At 47.8% G+C, this 18,994-nt stretch overlaps 2 protein-coding genes across 4 annotated transcripts in view; one reads left to right on the plus strand and one right to left on the minus strand.

Moving 5' to 3' along the window:
* Positions 1-18,994, minus strand: part of LOC104313766 (keratin, type II cytoskeletal cochleal-like) — a 63,696-nt gene that overhangs the window by 22,588 nt on the left and 22,114 nt on the right. The window contains exon 4 of one of the 3 annotated variants that reach the window (XM_069806057.1): positions 10,214-10,393. The exons of 1 other annotated variant lie outside the window; for it this stretch is intronic. The gene's annotated coding sequence lies outside the window, so the exon portion shown is untranslated. Of the gene's footprint in view, positions 1-1,451; positions 1,683-10,213; positions 10,394-18,994 lie in introns of those variants that run through there. One more of the 3 variants, XM_069806060.1, reaches the window with a different exon arrangement.
* LOC104313764 (keratin, type II cytoskeletal 80) lies at positions 1,239-17,623 on the plus strand. Its single transcript, XM_009912907.2, has 9 exons — positions 1,239-1,769; positions 5,342-5,556; positions 10,850-10,910; positions 11,947-12,042; positions 14,566-14,730; positions 15,241-15,366; positions 15,462-15,682; positions 16,056-16,111; positions 16,188-17,623. Exons 1-9 carry the CDS (start codon positions 1,443-1,445, stop codon positions 16,382-16,384), a joined length of 1,464 nt encoding a protein of 487 aa, XP_009911209.2. The 5' UTR covers positions 1,239-1,442; the 3' UTR covers positions 16,385-17,623.

Here is an 18,994-nt window from a genome sequence, read left to right on the forward strand (position 1 = left end):
GACATGCCACGTGAAAGCCCACTGTTTGTGGCAAAATATTGAAACTACACTTGAAGAAAAGGTTAACCCTACTGGAATGGGTCACCTTCCTTCTGAAGTCCTTCCTAAGACAAAAACTACTACATCATCAGATATGTTTCATGTTGAAGCAGGTCTGTGACAGATCCAAGCTTTCTTTTGCCTCACTTGGCAGGGAAATTCCCAGCTTGTCTTCCAACATGGGGCAGAACCAAAACAGCAGCTTTCCCACAAAATGGAAATTCCAAATTTTGGCCAGAAACGACCATCCCCTTTCTTGAGAAGACCACAATGCCAATAGACAAAAAGAGGCAGAAACGGGTGTTGTTCTGTCCTGATTTTTCACATGAGAAACTGAGTTAAAGCAGGAAAATACTTTCAAGAGAGCTTTGTCCAACATTGATTTATACCTAGGTCCAAACAGGTATTTAAGGGCGTGCCACCTTAGCTGCCTAGAATTCATTAAAAGACAGTGGTTTTTGGTGTCTCCAGCGCCAGCTTTTAAAGGGCTTTCAAGGAGCGGGAACACAGCAGCCAGCAGCCAAAGATGGACTTGGGCACTTTTAAGATCCAACTCTGTGTCTAGAGGTTTTGAAGGTCTCTGTTGTTGCCAGACTAGATGACCGAATAACCTCAGGACTCTTTGTCCACACCCAGGGGTCTCAAAATGAGACCTATCACCCCTAAAACACTAAGAGCACCAGAAGCTTCTGTGATGTGCCCATGTGGTCAAAGGAAGACCATGAGCACCTCTAATGATGATGAGCTTGAGATGTGTTTCCAAACTCCTACCTTTAGCCAATTCAGGCTCTTTCTTTATGATTTTAAACACACACCCCCCTAAAAAAAAAAAATTTAAAAAAAAATCACAATTCCTTCCTGCAGATTCTGGCTAGAAACCAGTCAGGGGCTGAACCCAGGCTCCATGCGCCAAGCACTAGTGCAGCAGCTGTGCTCAGAGCTGTCCTCCCCAAGCCTGCTGCAACCCAGCACCTTTGATTCCTTTCTTCACCATTTAAGGATGAGGAAAGCAGCCGCTTGGGGCCCAGCGAATTACCTGTGAGTGATTTGTTTTTGCTGCGAGTGCCTATGCCCTCACCACACAAACAAGCTCCTGAAGAAAGGAGGGTACAGACAGAGGAGGGAAAAAGAAAAAAAAAAAAAATAAAAAGCCAACAGGTTGATCTGGATTACATCAACGGTTACACCCTCCTCCGTTTAATGAACATAGGAGAACAGGTGCTTGTAATTCATTAGCCAACCCACGAGCTGAGGAGACAGGAATTAAGCCGACCAAACTCCTCAGTGTGCCACTACTCTCCTCTCCTTTGAGGCAGCAGCAGCAAGAAAACTTCATCTCTTTTTTTTTTTTTTCCTTCCCCTTTCCCTCCCCTCCCCTTGAGCTGCAGAGCCGCAAGCTGAGCATGACTAACCCTTGCAAAGCCTTCACCAGTGGCTCCCTCTCCTCTTGGGAGGTGTCAGGGAAGATGAGCAGAGGAAAAGCAGCCAGCACGTCCCCGGATCGCCTGGGCCGCTGCAGTCCCAACGGGTTGGCCAGCAATGGCCACAGCTCTCTCAGCCTCCACGGAGATGGCGGATACCGGTGCTCCTCTTATCCCTCCTTCTCCATCGACAGGAGACTCCTGGCCCCCGTGCACCTCGATATCGACTCAGACTTCCAAGCCGTGCGGCAGCAGGAAAAAGAGGACATCAAGTTGCTCAACAACCAGTTTGTGACCCTAATTGAGAAGGTAAGGTGAGCTACTGAGGACCACGGTACAGCATGGGGACAAGGATGGTGGCAGGGGAGCAGACACTAACCAGTCTCTCAGGAGACTTATCAAGGCCTTCAGCTAACCATTGCCAGGCTCTGAATATTAGGCTAATTACCCAATTAGTTATTCCTTCAGTGCTATCTGTTTCAACAAAGGCTTGCAGTGTCTCTAGGTGAAGCCGGGCCATATCTATGGTCAGAGGCATCAGGCAGCCCGTGCCTCTCCTTTGCTGCGCCTGTCACCCCGTGGGACCCTGCTCTGCCTGAGCAGCAAAGGCATGGCCACGGAGGCATGGTGTCGGATAGAGCAGGCCTCGGCTCCTGTAGTGGACAAACAGCCATGGCCGGTGATGCTGATTAAGGCGGCAGTTCAAATTCTTCTCCAGCTGCTAAAGAGAGCTGGAAATTCACCTCCGTGCCAGCGTGGTGGGCAAGGGAGACCTCCCACCCACCTCCCTCCTCTGTGGTTTTTATTGCGAGGGGTTGCGTGCTTAGCCAAGAAAGTGTTGCTTTCATCTCTTAAGATCCATGAGAAGGCAGAAGGTTTTCTCAAAGGAAAACAACTCATCCAGCCGAGGCAGGTTTCTGCAAAGCCCTGGTGCTCTGTAAACAGATGGTAATCTCCTAGGAGGATTGCTTCACTGCAGTCTACAATACAGGCACTCAATGCCAAGCTACTATGGCTTGGGATTTATTTTGTTTTGTTTTAGCTCTACCTCTAAGAGGACCTGTATTCACACTGGGAAGGAGAAGGGCAGGGAAACCATCTCCCATAGCATCTATCCAAACTGAATAGCTGTGAACCAGCCACACCTGTATATGCAAACAGGCATGTGGCCGTACCAGGGGGCTGACCCTGGCTGGAGGGGCATGGCAGCTTCCATGTCTGTGCTTTTCCAAGCACCGGTCTTCGCAATGTGCATTTGGAGAACCCCTGGTCTGGAAGTCACCCAGGTGGGTTGTGTTGCATGTGCTGCAGGACTAGTCCTTTGACTATCCCGATCGAAAGGTCAGGGTTTGTGTGGAGGTTGGCCCTGCTCAGAAATCAGACCTCAGCAGAAAGGATGGGGGTAGGGGAGATGGGACAAGACCATGCAGTGACGATATGTACGTGAGCCAGACCACGTGCACTAGCCTGTTCCGTGCAAAGAGGGATGGAATAAGTAAGAAAGCCTCCAGGTTTCCTGATAAACCCAATCTGGTGGCCTGCTGATAAGTGCGCATTACAGGCTTGATGAACAGAAGATACAAACACCCCACCTTAGCTGGGTGGTTTTGACTTTAGTGCTGGCAGCTCCTGCATTGAGCTTTGAAGGTTGTAGCTTCAAGTGGTACATCAAGTGGCAAACTTCAGCCATCTGCCTCAGGCCCTCATTCCAGAGGAAAGTAATGACACCGACTTGTCAAAGAGAACTTGTCTTTTTAATCAGGAATTCAGATGGTCTCAAGCCTGAGCAGCTAATTCCTCAGATAATTGACTGCACTAACTTTAGGAGTTTGCTGCTGATGGTTTTCCAGCAGGCTGTTCCAGACCTGCTAGTATTTATTTTCCATCCAGATATGTCCAGGTGGAAAACAGGGAAGAGCCAAGTCATGGAGCCCCTGGTTGAAGCCCTAGCTTTAGCCTGAGCAGCACAGAGGTAGAGGCCTCTGAGGACCAAGCTTTGGTCACTTCTTCTGTGTTCAGGCATGATTTTCCAGGAAATGAGGCCAGATCTAGGTGATTCTTCTGCTGCAAAGCTCATGTTAAAACACTTTGCAAGGAAGAATTTCTGCTAAGAGGGATGGTGTATAAGCCAAGATGTAAGGGGTTCAGCCCAATGGATGGGGATGGTTTGGGAACAGGAAAGAAACTGAGTTGTTTGGGGAAAGGAGAAAAAGAGCAGCTAAGGATTAGGAGCAAGGTCAGGAACTGAGACTTGATTTGACACTCAAAGATGGACTTAGAACAACAGCCAACACATTCAGTCATTTACTATCCCAGCAGCAAACAGGGAAACTGCCTTAAAATGAGAGGCTGTTCCTACAGACAATCCCACAGGCTCACCCCAGCCCCGCTGACCCCAGCCCTGCAGAGAGAGGCTCTATCACGCTCTCTGAGATGCCTCAGATGGCGAGAACAAATGGCCCAATTGGCTTCTGGTAGCCCCAGAGGCCACTTACTTGTGCCACTTGCAATGCCCCTTTCTGGCTCTGCTGCAGCATCATCCTCCGGTTCTCAGCCTCACGCATGCACATGCACACACACACACAGTGTGCCACTGATTTTGTGCCAGGACAAAGCAGCGAGTCAGTAGACTGGACTACCGACGGGATGTCTATGGCCATGTGTTAAGATATCAGGAAGAAAGGATTAGGTCTCTAACAGTGATACCTGGAAGATCCCAACACTCACATCCCTTCTGCTGAAAACTGACTGTGAGCGTTGGAATGCTTCTGCTTTGCTTGGCTGCTCTCTGTTCCTGCTTCTCTCTCTCTGTTCAGACAAGAAGTGTTTTGGGAAAGATGCTGTCTCTCACCACGTGCACCTGTGCAGCAGTCAGCAGTTGGGAACTCTGCCTTTTCAATACACTGATGCTGCTTCGGGCCACAGAAAGTCAAAGTCAAGGCTGAAGGCCAAGCAGAAGGTCAAGGCCTGATAGCATCTGCACCCCGCTGCTCACACCACACAGGGCATAGTATCAGCGCTGAATCATCTCCATGACAGAGTGGAGGACACTGTTGGAAGCAACTGACAAATCACCAGCCAAAACATGACTGAAGGAGTTCGGTTTTGTTCCGAGAGCAATAAGAGAGGTAGCAATTAGATATTAATTTAAGTTAGCCAAGAGCTTTGAAGATGAAAACTGTTAAACACCGAGCATTACTGTTAAGATTGTCAATATTAGGAAAGAAGAGTGCCAGACTCATCAAACGGCAGGTGGATGAAAATGCAGTGTATCCTCTCTCAAGCAGACAGGCGCACGCACACATAGACCTCACGTGGAGTCTGTAATTATTTTGCTTATTCTCTAGAGTTCCCATAGGCCTTGTCTATGTTACTTTGCAATACAAACCAGGACTCTGATTCATTACTCAAACTTCACCATGGTGTAATCCCACTGATTTGAGAGGAGTTATCTTTGTGCCACTCCGAGGTAGTAAATCTGACTTTCATTCACCCTGGACATCTGTGCACGACCTGTGGTGGATTTTCAGCCTTTGCTTCAATATGTTCACAGGCAAAGGGGACTAGCATTGAACAGTTCTTATTTTTCAGTGACTTAATAAAAGATGCTCATTCACTTTGATGTTCTATCAAACATGAACATGTTCTATCAAGAAATTAGTTAGTAGGTAATGTGTAAAACCTCTAAAAGTCCCTATAACCCTCTATCCTCAGGCCTAATTTTCAGGGCATTTCTTGTTCTTACCTGGAAACCTCCGCTGATTCCAGCAGCTTCTCACTACTCTGAAGGTCTCCAGGTCAATGTCTCCTGCCCTGCCAGGAGCAGTCAGCTTTGACTTTGGCTGTCAGTGTTACTAATATCTCGGAAACCTCTTCTGTAGGTCCAGTGCTTGGAGCAACAGAACAAGATCCTGACGACAAGGTGGAACTTCCTGAAGGATCAAGACAATTCCCACTCCGAGTTGGACATCAAGGCTATCTACGATCAGTACATGAGCAAAATGAATCAAGAGATGAAGGCGCTCAACTACGAGCAGGAAAATCTTGAGTTGGAGCTGACAAAGGTCCTGAGCACCATGGATAACTTTCGAAGCAAGTAGGTGTCTAGCCTAGCTGGGTATTACAAGGGGGAAGGTATCGGTTCAGCTGTGTGCATAAAGAGTAGTGTGGGATTGATTTAATACAGAAAGCCTGTTATTCCCAGGAACAAATTCCTAGTTTGGTGTGCACAGAACTGTGTATTTGAGAAGTTAGCACCCTGGCCTTTTCCTGATTAACTAGAGATGAAAGGAAACCCATAAAAAGTGAAATACCAAAGAGTGCAGGGCATCTGAGAAATGCCTCAGGCTAGAGAACAGCTCTGGGGAACAGTATTATCAGGAATGACAGCCACTAAAACAGAGAAATATTTATTCTCCATGCTATTGCCACAAACCAGAACTTTCTCCCCAAACCATTTTATGGATCTAGGCTGCTTCATACTAACAAACATCCCTTCCTTTCCCCCTTCACCCCACAACATTCAATGCAAAATTCTCCTTTGACCAAAAAATCAGACTTTTACCCAGAATACCTCTTGACATAAAATACTGAGGCAGCTGAAACTTTAAGGAAGGACCAGCTGCCACGTGCTTATTGCTGCTTTTGCCAAGAGCTTTGAGATCTTCAGATAAGAGCATCTGAGATGTGCCATGGCTTATTCAAGAAGACAATGCTTTTCTTATTATCGGTGTCATTTGCATACCACAGATGAATCCACAATTAGATACTTTCCCTTACAGTTACACCCATCTGCCTACACAAGATCTCTGGAGTCTTCCATGCTGATTTGTAGCAAAGCGCCATGTATGGGCCCTGTCAAAACAGAACAGCGATGCTAAGGGACTACCCTTCCGCTGGCACTGATAGACATCACTGTAGTAATAGCCCAAACCTGTTCCTGAGGTACGAAGTGATGCATAAATAATAACAGTGCCCTCTCCGGGGAGTTTAGCCCAAGGATCTTAAAGCTCTTTGCAGCCTTTGATTAAACCAGCCACTCAATGTATCTGCAAATTAGGGGAAGGACCGATACCTCCACTTTACGGACATATTAACGGAGATACAGCAGTTAAATGTCTTACTCCAGCTCCCAGCGCAAGCTGGTGGCAGAGCAGGAATAGGAAGTAGGAGTTTGGTTCTTGACCTTATGCTGAAATCATTATGCTCAGCATCCTTCAAGAAGTGACATACTGATACCCAGGTGCCCAGAAATACCTAAATTCCTTGCGGTGTCTGTCTGCTCTTTGTTTGGATGCTGGTTTCACTACAAGACTTAGGCTGACTGATGCTTGCTTTGCTGACAGGTAGAAACCCTGAGCTCAGATCAAAGCCACAATACGGATTATGCCATTTACTCCCTGTCCTAAAAAGGTTAAAGCCTGTCATCCCTCTCTAGAGCACTTGGTCTTCCTTGCACTTCCCCAAGGAAGTAACTGCTCTATGGCCCTGCAGTTATAAAAGATACTTCCTGGTTTATTCCCTGACAGTCAGGAAAACCCAAGTAGGAAAATGGCTGGGCTGGTGGAGAAATGTCAGATCAGTCAACCATATCTGCTCTCACAGTTTGTACTCATATTTGTATTCAGTAATTGTCTCATTAATTGCCTGTGCCTGGCACTTCATTTATTTTTCAGCCTGATTACTTAAGGATTTGTGCTTACACAAACATGCTATCTGTGTGCTTCCCCCTACTGTTTGATTTTCTTGGGCAGTTACTACCTAGTTGGACAATGGGATAAGATATGATAGGGATGCTACATCCCTCAAAATTAAAAAAAGAGACTGACTAGAGGAACAGGACCCACCCCACACCCAACACCCACAGAAGATAAGGATGCAGCATATGCACATGTGCAGTATTAGACAGCAGAGAATCCACAATGGGCACCAGCTTACAACTAGCCCAACTGTCGGTCTTGAGAAGAGTTCCCGTTTTGTGGGACTACACAGCCATGGGAAAACAGCGTTCAGAAATTACACTGCTCCTCAAAGCACTTCTCCCTCATTTGCGGAGCCTTCCCCTTCCGCTTTCTCCCATTTGTGAGCTGCAAGGCACAAGCCCTGCCAGGGGTGACCTATGCAGCAAAACCCACCCTGTCATTGGGGACTGTTAACACCCAAAGCCAGTGCAGGTGGATTTCTGTGACAGTGACAATGCACTGTGCTGCTCCCAGCAGTTAGTGATTCACAGGGAGAGGACTGCTGCTTCTGCTGAGCTTTCTCCAGGCAGCAGTCCAACCCCATCCTAACCCACACTGGCTCTGTTGAGTCCTGCACACTTCCTTCGAGAAGGCTGCCTCAGCCCAGTTGTTTTTCTGGAGCAAATGGTCTGTCTAAACCATGCAAATTTTGGAGACTTCCAACTCCTCTGGAGGCTTCTTTTCCCAAGGGAATTTTTGGGGGGGAGGAAAAGCTAATAACTTCACTGGCAAATTTAACTGGTTATGTTCTCATCCAAGCTGTGGCACTCCAGATGAAACATGCCAGGCACAGGGTGATGACCCAAGCAGGCTGCTGCCCAACAGATCACTTAAGATGTGAAATCTACCTGTCAGTGCCCCTCTGCAAGGCCCTAATTTGTCTGTTTTCTCTGTCCAGGGACTGCTTTCCAAAACCATACAGGAGATTTAACTAGCTGAGATACTTGTGCCTCCTTCTCAAATTAGGTTGTCATTAACCAGCAATTCCAAACGCAGAGAAGAATGGAGAGGGGATAGGGAAGCTGGTTGGAGGCTGGCACAGCGTCTCAAACCCTGCTTCTTTAGGAAGTCAAGCTAAAAATCAAATACCGAAACGTACCTGAATAGGGATAACTGCCCAGAGGTGCACATCTGTACAGGTGTTTGCTTCAGCTCCCCACATGTGTGATTTGCACATGCAAAGACCCCTTTGAATGAGAGGGCTGGGAATTTTTGCCTATGCTGACCTACTTTGGTGTGGCACTGGGTAGATACTGCAGGAAAATATGGGGCATACAGCCCTTAGGGGATCCATTTCCGAGATCCAGGGATTGTATTAGTCAAATCTTGCCACCTGAATATTAGGCAGTCAACACCCCTCTACCTTCAACCTCTGCAGTCGGTTTTCAGCTACTTCCTGCCCCATTTCCTTGCTCCACAAGAGGAAGACTGACTTAATTTTATGTCACCAGGCTCAGGTCCATCCCACCACTATATCTTCACCCTAAAGTAGTCTTGAAGGCACATCCTGAGAGGAACATAGGCCTGCCTCGGATTTGGTTCACCTCTGATTTTGCTTCACTGTCTATGGAAGGAGCCCAAGGCAACCAGACGCCCGTCTCAAGCGTGTCTTAAGTGCATGAATTGAGATGGGATGGATTTATGCCTTAATGCATGACTGCTTGAGGATTATCTCTAAGATGATAAATGCTGTAATGTGTTTGTGGAATGCTCCATCCACATGTGAGTCACCTCCCGGCCGCCAGGTCCCTCCAGAGCCGTGCAGTGAGCATGTTTGGCTGGCTGGGCCTGCTCTCTTTCACTCCAGTGTTGTTTGTTCAATATGCAAGATTATGTCAGCGCCCGGCAATGTGTGAAGCTGCTTCAGCAGGCTGGGACAGACTGGGATTGGGCTGAGATGCAGTGAGGATGAAGGAAGAGTGGCAGGCTGTAATTAAGCTCAGTACATAGTTGCTGGCAGCAAGGCTAACATTCCAGCTAAAGAGCAGAGAAACCAGACAGGTAAATCTCGTTAGCCACGCTAACTGCCCTTACAAAAGCAGGCAAGGAGAGGGCAATTTTAACACCATGGGGGTACTCAAGAGGAATCTTAGAAGTGCCTAAATGTAGAGTCTGTGACTGTCAGATCCCCTCCATGCCCTCACTAACCCCTCTGTCGAGGAAGCAACAGCTCCACAGAGCTGTTTTTGATATTTCAGGTCAGCTCCTGAGCATGACTTGCCTCCTTCCCCTGCAATGTGATCCCCTGTGCTGTGTTCCCAATTCGTCCTCCTCTTTCTGCTCCTAGGCACAGCTCCTCTTTCTCCTAAAGGTTTGTACAACAGCAGGGAAGGCTCTTGAGAGTAACTGCAGTGATGATGCACCAGACCACCAAACAATAGAATATGGCTGTCATTCCTGATTTTATCATCATCAGTCTGTTAGGAGATGCCATTTTACCTCATTCCCAAAGGTCTCAGCCTTCCCCATATCAACTTGGTGACATCTATAAGTAGCAATGAAAGGTTTAATTCACAGCCTGGAAATGCTATGCGCACATTAGGCTAAGAGGAGCCTGAGGTATCATGGAAGAGCAGGGAAGCCGCGACCTTGCTGACAGCGTAACCTGCTCTGGTCTCAGCAGAAGAGCCAACACTCCCAAAGTGTGTCCAGCAGTGCAGTGGGAGATGCCAAACATCCATCACATAATGCTCCTGCATGGCAAACAAACCAACCTCTGCTGGTCACACACCAGGCCCAAAGGAGACCCTGTGGCTTCCTGGTCAGACACCTGCTTTTAGCAACACCAGGGCTAGCCACATGCTCATCCGAAGTGCCAACAAGGGTTGGTGTGTTCCCTAAACTACTCTCGTGTCTGCTGCTGGCCATCAAGAAATGCATTTGCCCCTGGACTAAGTCTTTGCTATCCTGGTCCTGCCTTATCAAACCTGTTTTTAAACACCTGCGGGGTTGGTTCCTCTGCCGGATATTTAGCCATTAGGACTCCACCCTATCCCGTCCGGTTTTTGTTACCTTCTGCTCTGTGGGCACTGTTTTCCATGAATTGCTTTGCCAGGTCCTGTGTTACTTCACAAATTGTGCTACATTTAGGATAAATTATGACACTAGTCCAGTATTCTCAGAATTTTCACAAGTCAAAGTTTTGTCCCTTGAGAAGACTCTCAGACTCCGGAAATTAAATGAAGAGGATACCTGAAAGAAACAGAAGAGGAAGGCTTAGGGTGAAAATTTAGGAGTCTTTGGGCATGCAACTGGGTTTCGCAGAGAGTAATTCACCACACCTCACTTCTCCATGCCTACTCTCTCTTTCTGTGGCAAATGTGAGGTAACCTGAGGTTGCTTAGCCCTCAAATTAAATAGAATTAAAGATACCTCCTCTCTACTCTGGAGTTCTTCAGACTTAAGGTGCTCATGGTGTTACTACAGAGCAGCTGGCATGTGGCAGCTTGTTATCCTCTCTCTTGTCCAAGATGCCCACACCTAGGAGATACCTCTCCTTGCTGTCTAGCATATGTCAAGGAGGTGGGACATCACAGTAAAAGCAGAAAGTTTCAAACCCGACGCTTTTTGGGGCCAGAAAGACAACCTTAAGCACCCCAGAGGCTTTCACTATGTACAATTTCTTACTGCTTTTTCCACTCTCCTTAGATACGAGGATGAAATTCGCCTCTGTAGCGGCATGGAATACACCTTCACAGAGCTCAAAAAGGTCAGTGGCAAGAGAAGCTTTTTATTGGGACAGGCGCTACACCGGCTCTGCGTAGTCACAGAAGAGCCTGGAGAGGCAAGATGGTCCAGGCTCAGCTAAGATGGTCCAGACGGCTAGCTCTGGACCGAGTCCTTGTACCACAGATGTTTTGTGGGGTAATAAGGTCTTGAGGAGGACAGTAGAGTGGTGAACACCATCACCATCACCATTTCAATAGGAAAAGTACAAGTGAGTCTGGGCCACTTGTGGTTACAGAAAAGCCCCACGGCTCTTGGCGGAGCGCTTGGGGGTCAGACCATGCCTGCACCCAACCACATTGCAATTACACTGGCCAGACCTGGCCTGGAGGGGTCTGCACCCCAGGACCCTCTGAGACACCACCTCTCCTCCCTGGCATGTATTCTCTCAGATTGACATCATAGGTTGGGAAAGGCTGGAAATTGATAAATGTGTTTGCTTTTGTTTCCTGTCACACGGCCACACCCTGTTTAAATGTCCCAACCCTGACCTAGCTGCATTTGAATATCAGCTGAAATGGGAGGCTTTGTGCACAGCCTTTACATTAAAAAAAAAAATAAAAAAAATCCAAGATGCAGGAATGCAGGGTACTATTAGACAGAGGAAACGTTCTCCACAAATGATCATTATGGCTAATTGCATGTTTTCCCTGACACACTCATCAGCCAGTAAGGGCAGTTCTGGTGACTTTTGTGGATGGCATCAGAGTTTTCAATAACCCATGCTTTTTGTGGTGAACAAAAGATGAGTAGGTATGGACCAGCCCTGCCTGTTTCCTTCTCCACCCTACCTCATTTGAGACTTCCACCAAAGCGCTCGCTCAAAAAAATAAAAAAAAAAAAAACTGCAGAGGAAAAAGGTCCACAAAGGAACCTCCCTACTTGTAGAGCAGTTTCACAAGTACCTGCCAATAAATAGCAAGCAGGGCACTTGCTGGAGGAGCGGTGGCAGGGGGAAAGACTTCTTGCTACAAACTCAAAGACAAACTATTGATTAATACACTTTCCATCTCCTGTAGGATTTAGATGTGAGCTCCTTGCATAGAACTGAGCTGGAGGCAAAACTCAACGGGCTCCAAGAGCTGATGGATTTGAAAAAAACCATCTATGAGCAGGTAAAAATGCATTTGGGAGAGTGGCCCGGGAACACACAAGCTACCATGCAAAAAAGTGACATTTTTGTGGACAGTTCCACTACAGGGAGGGTATTGTTCCAGATTTACACCAAAATGAGATCTTGTCCAGGGGAGTTGCATGGTGTTGCAGACAACTGTTAGATGGCTTAAGGCAGGGTCTCTTGAGCTAATCCCCTTCCCTTAATTAAACCAGCTCCATTTTAAATTTGATGTGGATGTTCCTTCTGCCCCACAGCTACTGCAGGGAGGCTGGTCCAGCAGGCCCCCCCCTAACAGTCCAGAACCCCCATCTAACTCCTGAGCTGGCTGGTTTTGGGCTCAGCTCTTAACCCCCACTGATAGTGTTTGCCTTGAGACCAAGTTCCCCAGGTCATGAGTGAGCTGAATATTATTCTATTCAGATTCAGAGGAGGGGCTCAACAAGAGACAAACTGTGGTGAACCTGGGTGAGGTGCTGGATGCTCTTTAACACAATCCAACATACTCCATTTCCACTTAAATGAGAAGTGCGCAGTTAGGTATGATTCGACCAAGGGGGGAAGAATACAGAGTCTGCAGCCCTTCAGACAAACCCAAAGGCTGCAGCGTGCCTGTATCTACTCAAACAGGGTGAAACGATTACAGCCACTTACTCAGAGCCTGTAAAATGTTACCAAGCAGGCTCAGCCGTGTTTTGGGAATACTAATGATTCGTCTAAATTCTACCAATACAAACAATTAAAATGCTTGACAGAGGAATGTTAACATTCCTTGTGGGGAAGCTGAGGCACAGAGAGGCAGAAGGACCTGCAGAATATCTGAACTTCATTAGAACACATGCTCTGCCTGCAACTAACCATGAAGCCTTACTTTCCTTAAAATTATAAGATTATTCCTCGTGCAAGGCAATTCACAGGGGTAGTTGGAAATCAGATCCTGCTGTGAGGATCTTCTTGAGCTGAATTCCTCCAGGTTCCACATTGCTGTCCTGGCAGAAGGCTGCATTTTTTTGACCCATGCTTCATGTAAAGAAATTACCCTCCACCTCTCTCTCTGCCCTCTCCTCTCAATAGCTTGTTTTCAGGTTAGTCATTTTCTCGCCTGTACCTGTTGATTTGACTGACATCAACATATAAGCACACATATCCAGTGGAAGGGCAAATGAGGAAAACTTTGCTTGACAGTTTTGCTCACAGCTTGTTGCTATGAATCAGAAGAAAATCCCAGCCTCAATCCTCATTAAACCACCAGGTTTTTTGGTTTGGGTTTTTTTTTTCCTTCCCCTCCCCTGGCAGAGGATGCTCAAGTATTTGCAATAAACATGAGTTTTCTCATATAGCTATTAACCTGCTTAAAGATTAACAAAGAGGCTCAAGGATTAAACACCAGTGGGAAAAAATACACTGATAATCCTTCTCTTTGGAAGAGTGGTGGGGTATTTTTCTATTATCCATGAATCACCATATCAGGGTGCCCTTTGTTTACCCAGTCAGGGGAAGGCAAGGAAAACAAGGTATACAAATGCTTCTCTAAAGAGATTAGAGGCCTCAGCACAAAAGGGAAGAACAAAAACATCAAGATGAAAGGTAAGTGATGGGGAGAGATGTATACTGCTCTTTTTTAACACTGGTGTAAATCAGAAGCAACTGCAGATACCGATAAGAGTGACACCCCTGCAGGAACAGTTTGAGGCTGGGGGGAAGCTGCCAAGTGAATGTGTGTGTACACCATCTGCTCAACATCAAGTCATGTCTCACCTGGATACAAACCACCCAGGAGTGCAGTTTACAGGCACGGATTAAGAGTCCTTTTTAGGTTCACTGAGGGCAGTCTGCATTCATCATTGTTTGGCTCCTTTTTCTAAAGCTGTGACCGAGTCAGCTATCAAGAGCAAATATCCCAGTCAGCTTGTGCGTGCATGTTCCTGCTTCCCCCGTGCTGGCTTGAGTTTCCCCAGCATATGAGAGCAGTTCTGGGGACTGGAATAGGTCTGCAAGCGACAGATGTGTTCAGAGAAGAGTCCTGTTTCTCCTTTCTCTAACTAGACACAAAGCAGACTATAACAACACCAATGGCAGCCACAGCCTCCCTAGATACTGAAGCAGAGCTCAGCAAAGGCATCTTCCTAGCACCACCAGCCTGCAAAATGATTGACACTGCCCTAATTCTTGCCCAAGACATACATGCCCACCATCTGAATATTGATATTGAAGCATGACCATCAGTTCAATTAACCTGCTCCTGATGCAGTACAAATGCACTACTTTGTCAGACTCTTTAACAGGTTGTATCCAAAGGTCCCAAACCAACACCCTACGCTGAGTCTGGATTTTATGGAGAAAATAATACCAGCTTCCAAACTTCAGAGACTGAAAACCTAGGAAACCTCACCATCTCCACACTGCATATGGAAGATGCTTTGCCTAGCTAACAGCAGCAGATCTGCCAGGGTTCAGCTCTCCCCTGGCTTGTAGCTTTGTTGACTACTTGGTATCTCAGTCCTGTCCTCTCTTTGCTATTCAGGAACTCGAGGAGTTGCTGACAGAAATTAAGGACATTTCTGTTGTACTGGGAATTGACAATGCATGCAAACTTGATCTGAGCAGAATTGTGGAAGAAGTGAGGGCCCAGTATGAAGCGCTGGCTCTCCGGAGCTGGGAAGAAGCTGAAGCACTTACCAGGAGAAAGGTATTTGTCTCCTTATCTGATTGATACTGGGGAGAGGCAGGGAAAGAAGAGGGAGAGAGATCAGCCTAGAAACTACAGGAATCAGCAAGATGTGGAGGGACACACTACACCTGGGAATGGAGGGAGGGACAGGGTGCTAACCCACATCAACTCCTCCTAACTCAGGTGTGTAAATTAGTAGTTTCATTGCTCTAGGCTCTCAATACTGTCAGTGGAGAAAGGCAAGGACATCTCCCAGTGGCAGCTTGTCCCACCTAAGATGCAAATGACCTTCCACTGGTGTCTCCTCCAAAGAGAGGAAGAATGTGATTAACCCCAAGAGAGACTTGCTCTATACCTGGCACAGCTACAGCCAGAAGAAGATATGAGAATGAGCCCCCAGTCCTTCTACACACCCACTGTTTTTCCCCAGTTGGGCACTTCTCCCCAAGGGCAGTGGGAATCCTCCCAGATTCCGTTGCTACAGCAGAGGAGGCATGCAGATAACCCACTCTTCCATCTCTCCTGCAGCTGAATGAAGGAAGCACCCAGTCAGGCACTTATGGGGGTCACCTCCTTGACAGCCGACGGGAGATCGCAGACCTAAACATACAGATCCAGAAGCTGAGGTCCTGCATCGTGTCCCAAAAGAGCCAGGTGTGTCCTGGGGTGGGGGACAAAACTCTGACATACAGGTCTGAAATTACAACATACCTAACGCCTCCACCACCCTTTTCCCTTTGCAACACCAGTGCCTGTACTTAGAGGAGCATATCAAAGAAGCAGGAGAGCATGGCGAGATGGCCCTCAAGGATGCCAAAGCCAAACTGGTCAAGCTAGAAGAAGCCCTACAGAAGAGCAAGGAGGATATGGCTCATCTGGTGAAAGAGTATCAGGAGCTGATGAACATCAAGCTGGCACTGGATGTGGAGATCCTCACTTACAGGAAGCTGATGGAAGGGGAGGAGAGCAGGTAAGCTGCACATCCTTGTGCCTGAAGAGGGGAAGGGATGCACCCAAACACCTAGGGAGAAAGCAGACATCCCAAGCTTTGAGTCTGGTATTGAAGGTTTGATCAAAGAAAGAACAAATTCCAGCATTCCCCATAGAGTTCAGCCCTGTTTCTGGCTCTGCAGTTTTCCTTAGACTCCCCACATTGGACAGGTTCCAGCACTTCTCTAGATGATGCTTTGCGCAGATGCTGCTGAGTTAGCCTTCATGATCCAACCATGCACTTGGCTCTGCCCACATAGCTCAGCTCAAATGGGCCAAACTCCAGTCCTCTACATCTCTTTGGCACTGCAGAGGTTAGTATGTGTCCTCACACTCTGTCCTTGCGTTCACAGCATGGAGCAACCAACACCCACAGTCATCAGCACCGTCCACTCCAGACCAAAGCACCGTAAGTGGCTTTATTCATACAACTTGGTAAAGCAGAGTGTGAATAAAACATTTCTAACCTCCCCCAACCCCTGCAGTTTCTGCCAGCACCCTGAGAAACTCCAAGCTGTTTGCAAGAGGAACAGGCAGCACCAATGGTGAGATGAAGCCAAATGGAGGCAGCACAAAGATACTGCTCTCTAGAAGCCACAGTGACAACTCAGCAACACCTGCAGATGCCTTCATCAGCGGTGCCCGGCCAAAGCTCAGTTCCCTGTCCACAGAAGAATGCTAGGAGAAACAGAGCCCCACTGCATAAACACAAGATCCATTGGCATCTGTAGCCAAATGAGGCCAAAGCACTTTCTCCTGAACTCAAGCCAATGTCCAGGGGACAAAGGATAAGAATCCACTCCAGGCTGTCTCTTTTAAGTTTGTCTTTACAACATCCCAGTTAACATCTCTGTTACCAGTTACAAGCAGAAACCGACCCAGGATTTTAGAGACTCTCCCATTCAGATACCACACCAACATCTTCCTCTCTGTTTCCCCAGAGGACTTGCATTCACAACCTTCAAGATCTACCTATAGGCAATTTGGCAGGAGGGGAAAGTATTATTACACAAGCTTTTAACACAGCAGCCAGAAGCCATCAGCCCAGCCATATTACTAGTATTACAAAATCATTCTCTCTGCTCTGTCCCTGCTCTACGCATGTCTGTAAGAGGTGTTCACTGATGTGGCTTTCAGAAGAAGGCAGCATCGAGCTTTCCAAACTGAACTGATGGGGAGATGCAGGTAAACAATCTGAGCCAGATGGATTTGCGACATCTGGATTTGCATATCTGGTGACAAACATGCTGGCTGTACCAGGAAGGGGATCCTTGGCCACTTCAGAGCATTTAACTGACTTTACTGCCTTTTGGGTGGCCCCTCATTCCTTCCCATGCCACCAAAGCTAAAATTCCTCAAAACTTGTATTTTCATAAGCCACCTCTCTCTAACAGAGAGCATCTCTGCCCATCTCACCTAAAGACATTCCAGACTCCACACACTGTGGTGCTAGGTCCTAAAAATGGGATACAACAAGCAGGACTTGTCTTTGTATTTATTGAACTTACCTAGCAGCTTTTACCTTACCTGGCTGACACCAGCCAGTGCACACCAGTCATGTTGCACCAAAGCTACTAGAGCCAACTCTGTAGGTGCCACATCCCCCTGCGAGCAAGGTGGGGGAGGGAGATGTTCTGGCCTCAACACAGACATTTCTGTGGCCCTCTTGCACAACCTAACATAGGCAGTGCCCTGCAGTATCTTCCTTTATAAGGCCAGGCTCTGGCCTCACCCATTGCCATGCAGCCCCTCTTGAGTTCCCAGGAGGAGTTGTTAATAGTCTCTTGGCATATTTCTGTTGAGTGCATCACAGTATTTCCACACTTCTGTAGGACAGACAACTACTGTAGCGTCCATGTAACTGAACACTGGCTCTCCTGGGTTATGGCTGTTATAATAAAGTATTGTGTGTCACACAGAACGCATTGTGCTGTTGGTTTTCTCCAAGTTTCTTACCATGTCCCACCTGAAACAGCAATTCCTTCCCCAGATGCCAGCAGGTCTCAGCTGAGGGCTCTGACTAAATTCTGGCAGCCAAATGAAGCTGAAATTGCTTCCCAGGTAATTTGTTCAGTCCACATCCCCAGGAAGAAGTACGCAGGGCTGGATGGGCAGATGCAGTGCCAGCAGCCAAGGCTTTGGGGAGCTCACCGCTGTTCTGCCAACAGGCTCCCACCTGGCTTTGAATCACAGAGCAGCTCAAGCATGTTTCAGGAGATGAAGAGTTATTGCACAGGCCACCACACTCTCACCACTGTACTCATCTACACAAAGCTTCCTCTTGCTAAACTCCCCCTGTGCCTCTGCAAAGGGGAATTTCTGTGCACCTGGGACCCAAATCTGTCCTGGGGAACCACAGTTCCATACAGCATCTCTTTTCAGAGGTGTCCTTCCAGAGCACAGGGGTTTTCTTGGTGCTCCTTGCTCAAAAACACCCTCCTCTAAGGGACTTCCTTGGGAGATCCAAAACAGACAAGGCCCCCAGAGGTGCCAGGGGACTGGAGATGGGGAGCATCTCTGCCCACCTGAGAGAAACACTGCACTTTCAATGTCAGCTCAAAGGGTACAGGGGCAGAGGAGGGGAGGACAGTCCAGACCAGCTGAAAGAGCCCACAGCTGTTAAATCTGGTGTCTCAAACCAGCAGGGATGGGAAAAGGGGGAGCTTTGAGTTAGCTCCCAGTCATACAAGCCATTCCTAGCTCAGAAGGAGACAGCACTTTTGTGGAGAGCTTCCCGTGGAGGCAGGACCCAGCTGAGCCCTTCAATAAAAGCCCTTCCAGCTGGAGGAACAATGCTGGGTTTGTGCAAGGCTGCACGACACCAAAGGTGCATGAGGCCCAGAAGATGAATGACTGCTCTGAATAGCCTGGCATCCTTGGGGGAGTGGAGGGCTGAGGCTCTGTGAGCAAGGGGGGAAGGAGAAACACAGAGCTAGTGTTGCCCTGAATGAAACCTCAATGGAAAGGGAGGGTTTGGGAGCCCTGGAAATTCAACCGGGGGAACTGGAGGAGAGGGTGGTAAGAGAGATGTGTGCTTGCAGCCACGCTGGAAAGGGCAGGGGCTCAACAGCAGCCCAGTCCTGCAAGAGGAATTTCTAGCTGTTTTCCCTCCCTGCCGTATAGGTTTTGGGGTTTTTTTTTTTATCTGGTTCTGAGCCTTCACCACCCAGGGGACTGGGAGAGAGCCCTGAGGCCAGAGCAGGGCACTAGGAAGCTGGACTCCTGGGTTCAGTTCACTGTTCTAGGACCCAGGAGAGAAGGACCCAACTCACTACTTCACTGCTCTGTGCCT

This window comes from Haliaeetus albicilla, chromosome 18 (genome assembly GCF_947461875.1).
Source record: "Haliaeetus albicilla chromosome 18, bHalAlb1.1, whole genome shotgun sequence".
NCBI lineage: Eukaryota > Metazoa > Chordata > Aves > Accipitriformes > Accipitridae > Haliaeetus > Haliaeetus albicilla.

Coding starts and splice junctions, on each gene's coding strand:
- LOC104313764 (XM_009912907.2), top strand. CDS start 1,443: ATGACTAACCCTTGCAAAGCCTTCACCAGTGGCTCCCTCTCCTCTTGG. Junction 5,557..10,849: donor ATGGATAACTTTCGAAGCAA/GTAGGTGTCTAG, acceptor CACTCTCCTTAG/ATACGAGGATGAAATTCGCC. Junction 10,911..11,946: donor CCTTCACAGAGCTCAAAAAG/GTCAGTGGCAAG, acceptor CATCTCCTGTAG/GATTTAGATGTGAGCTCCTT.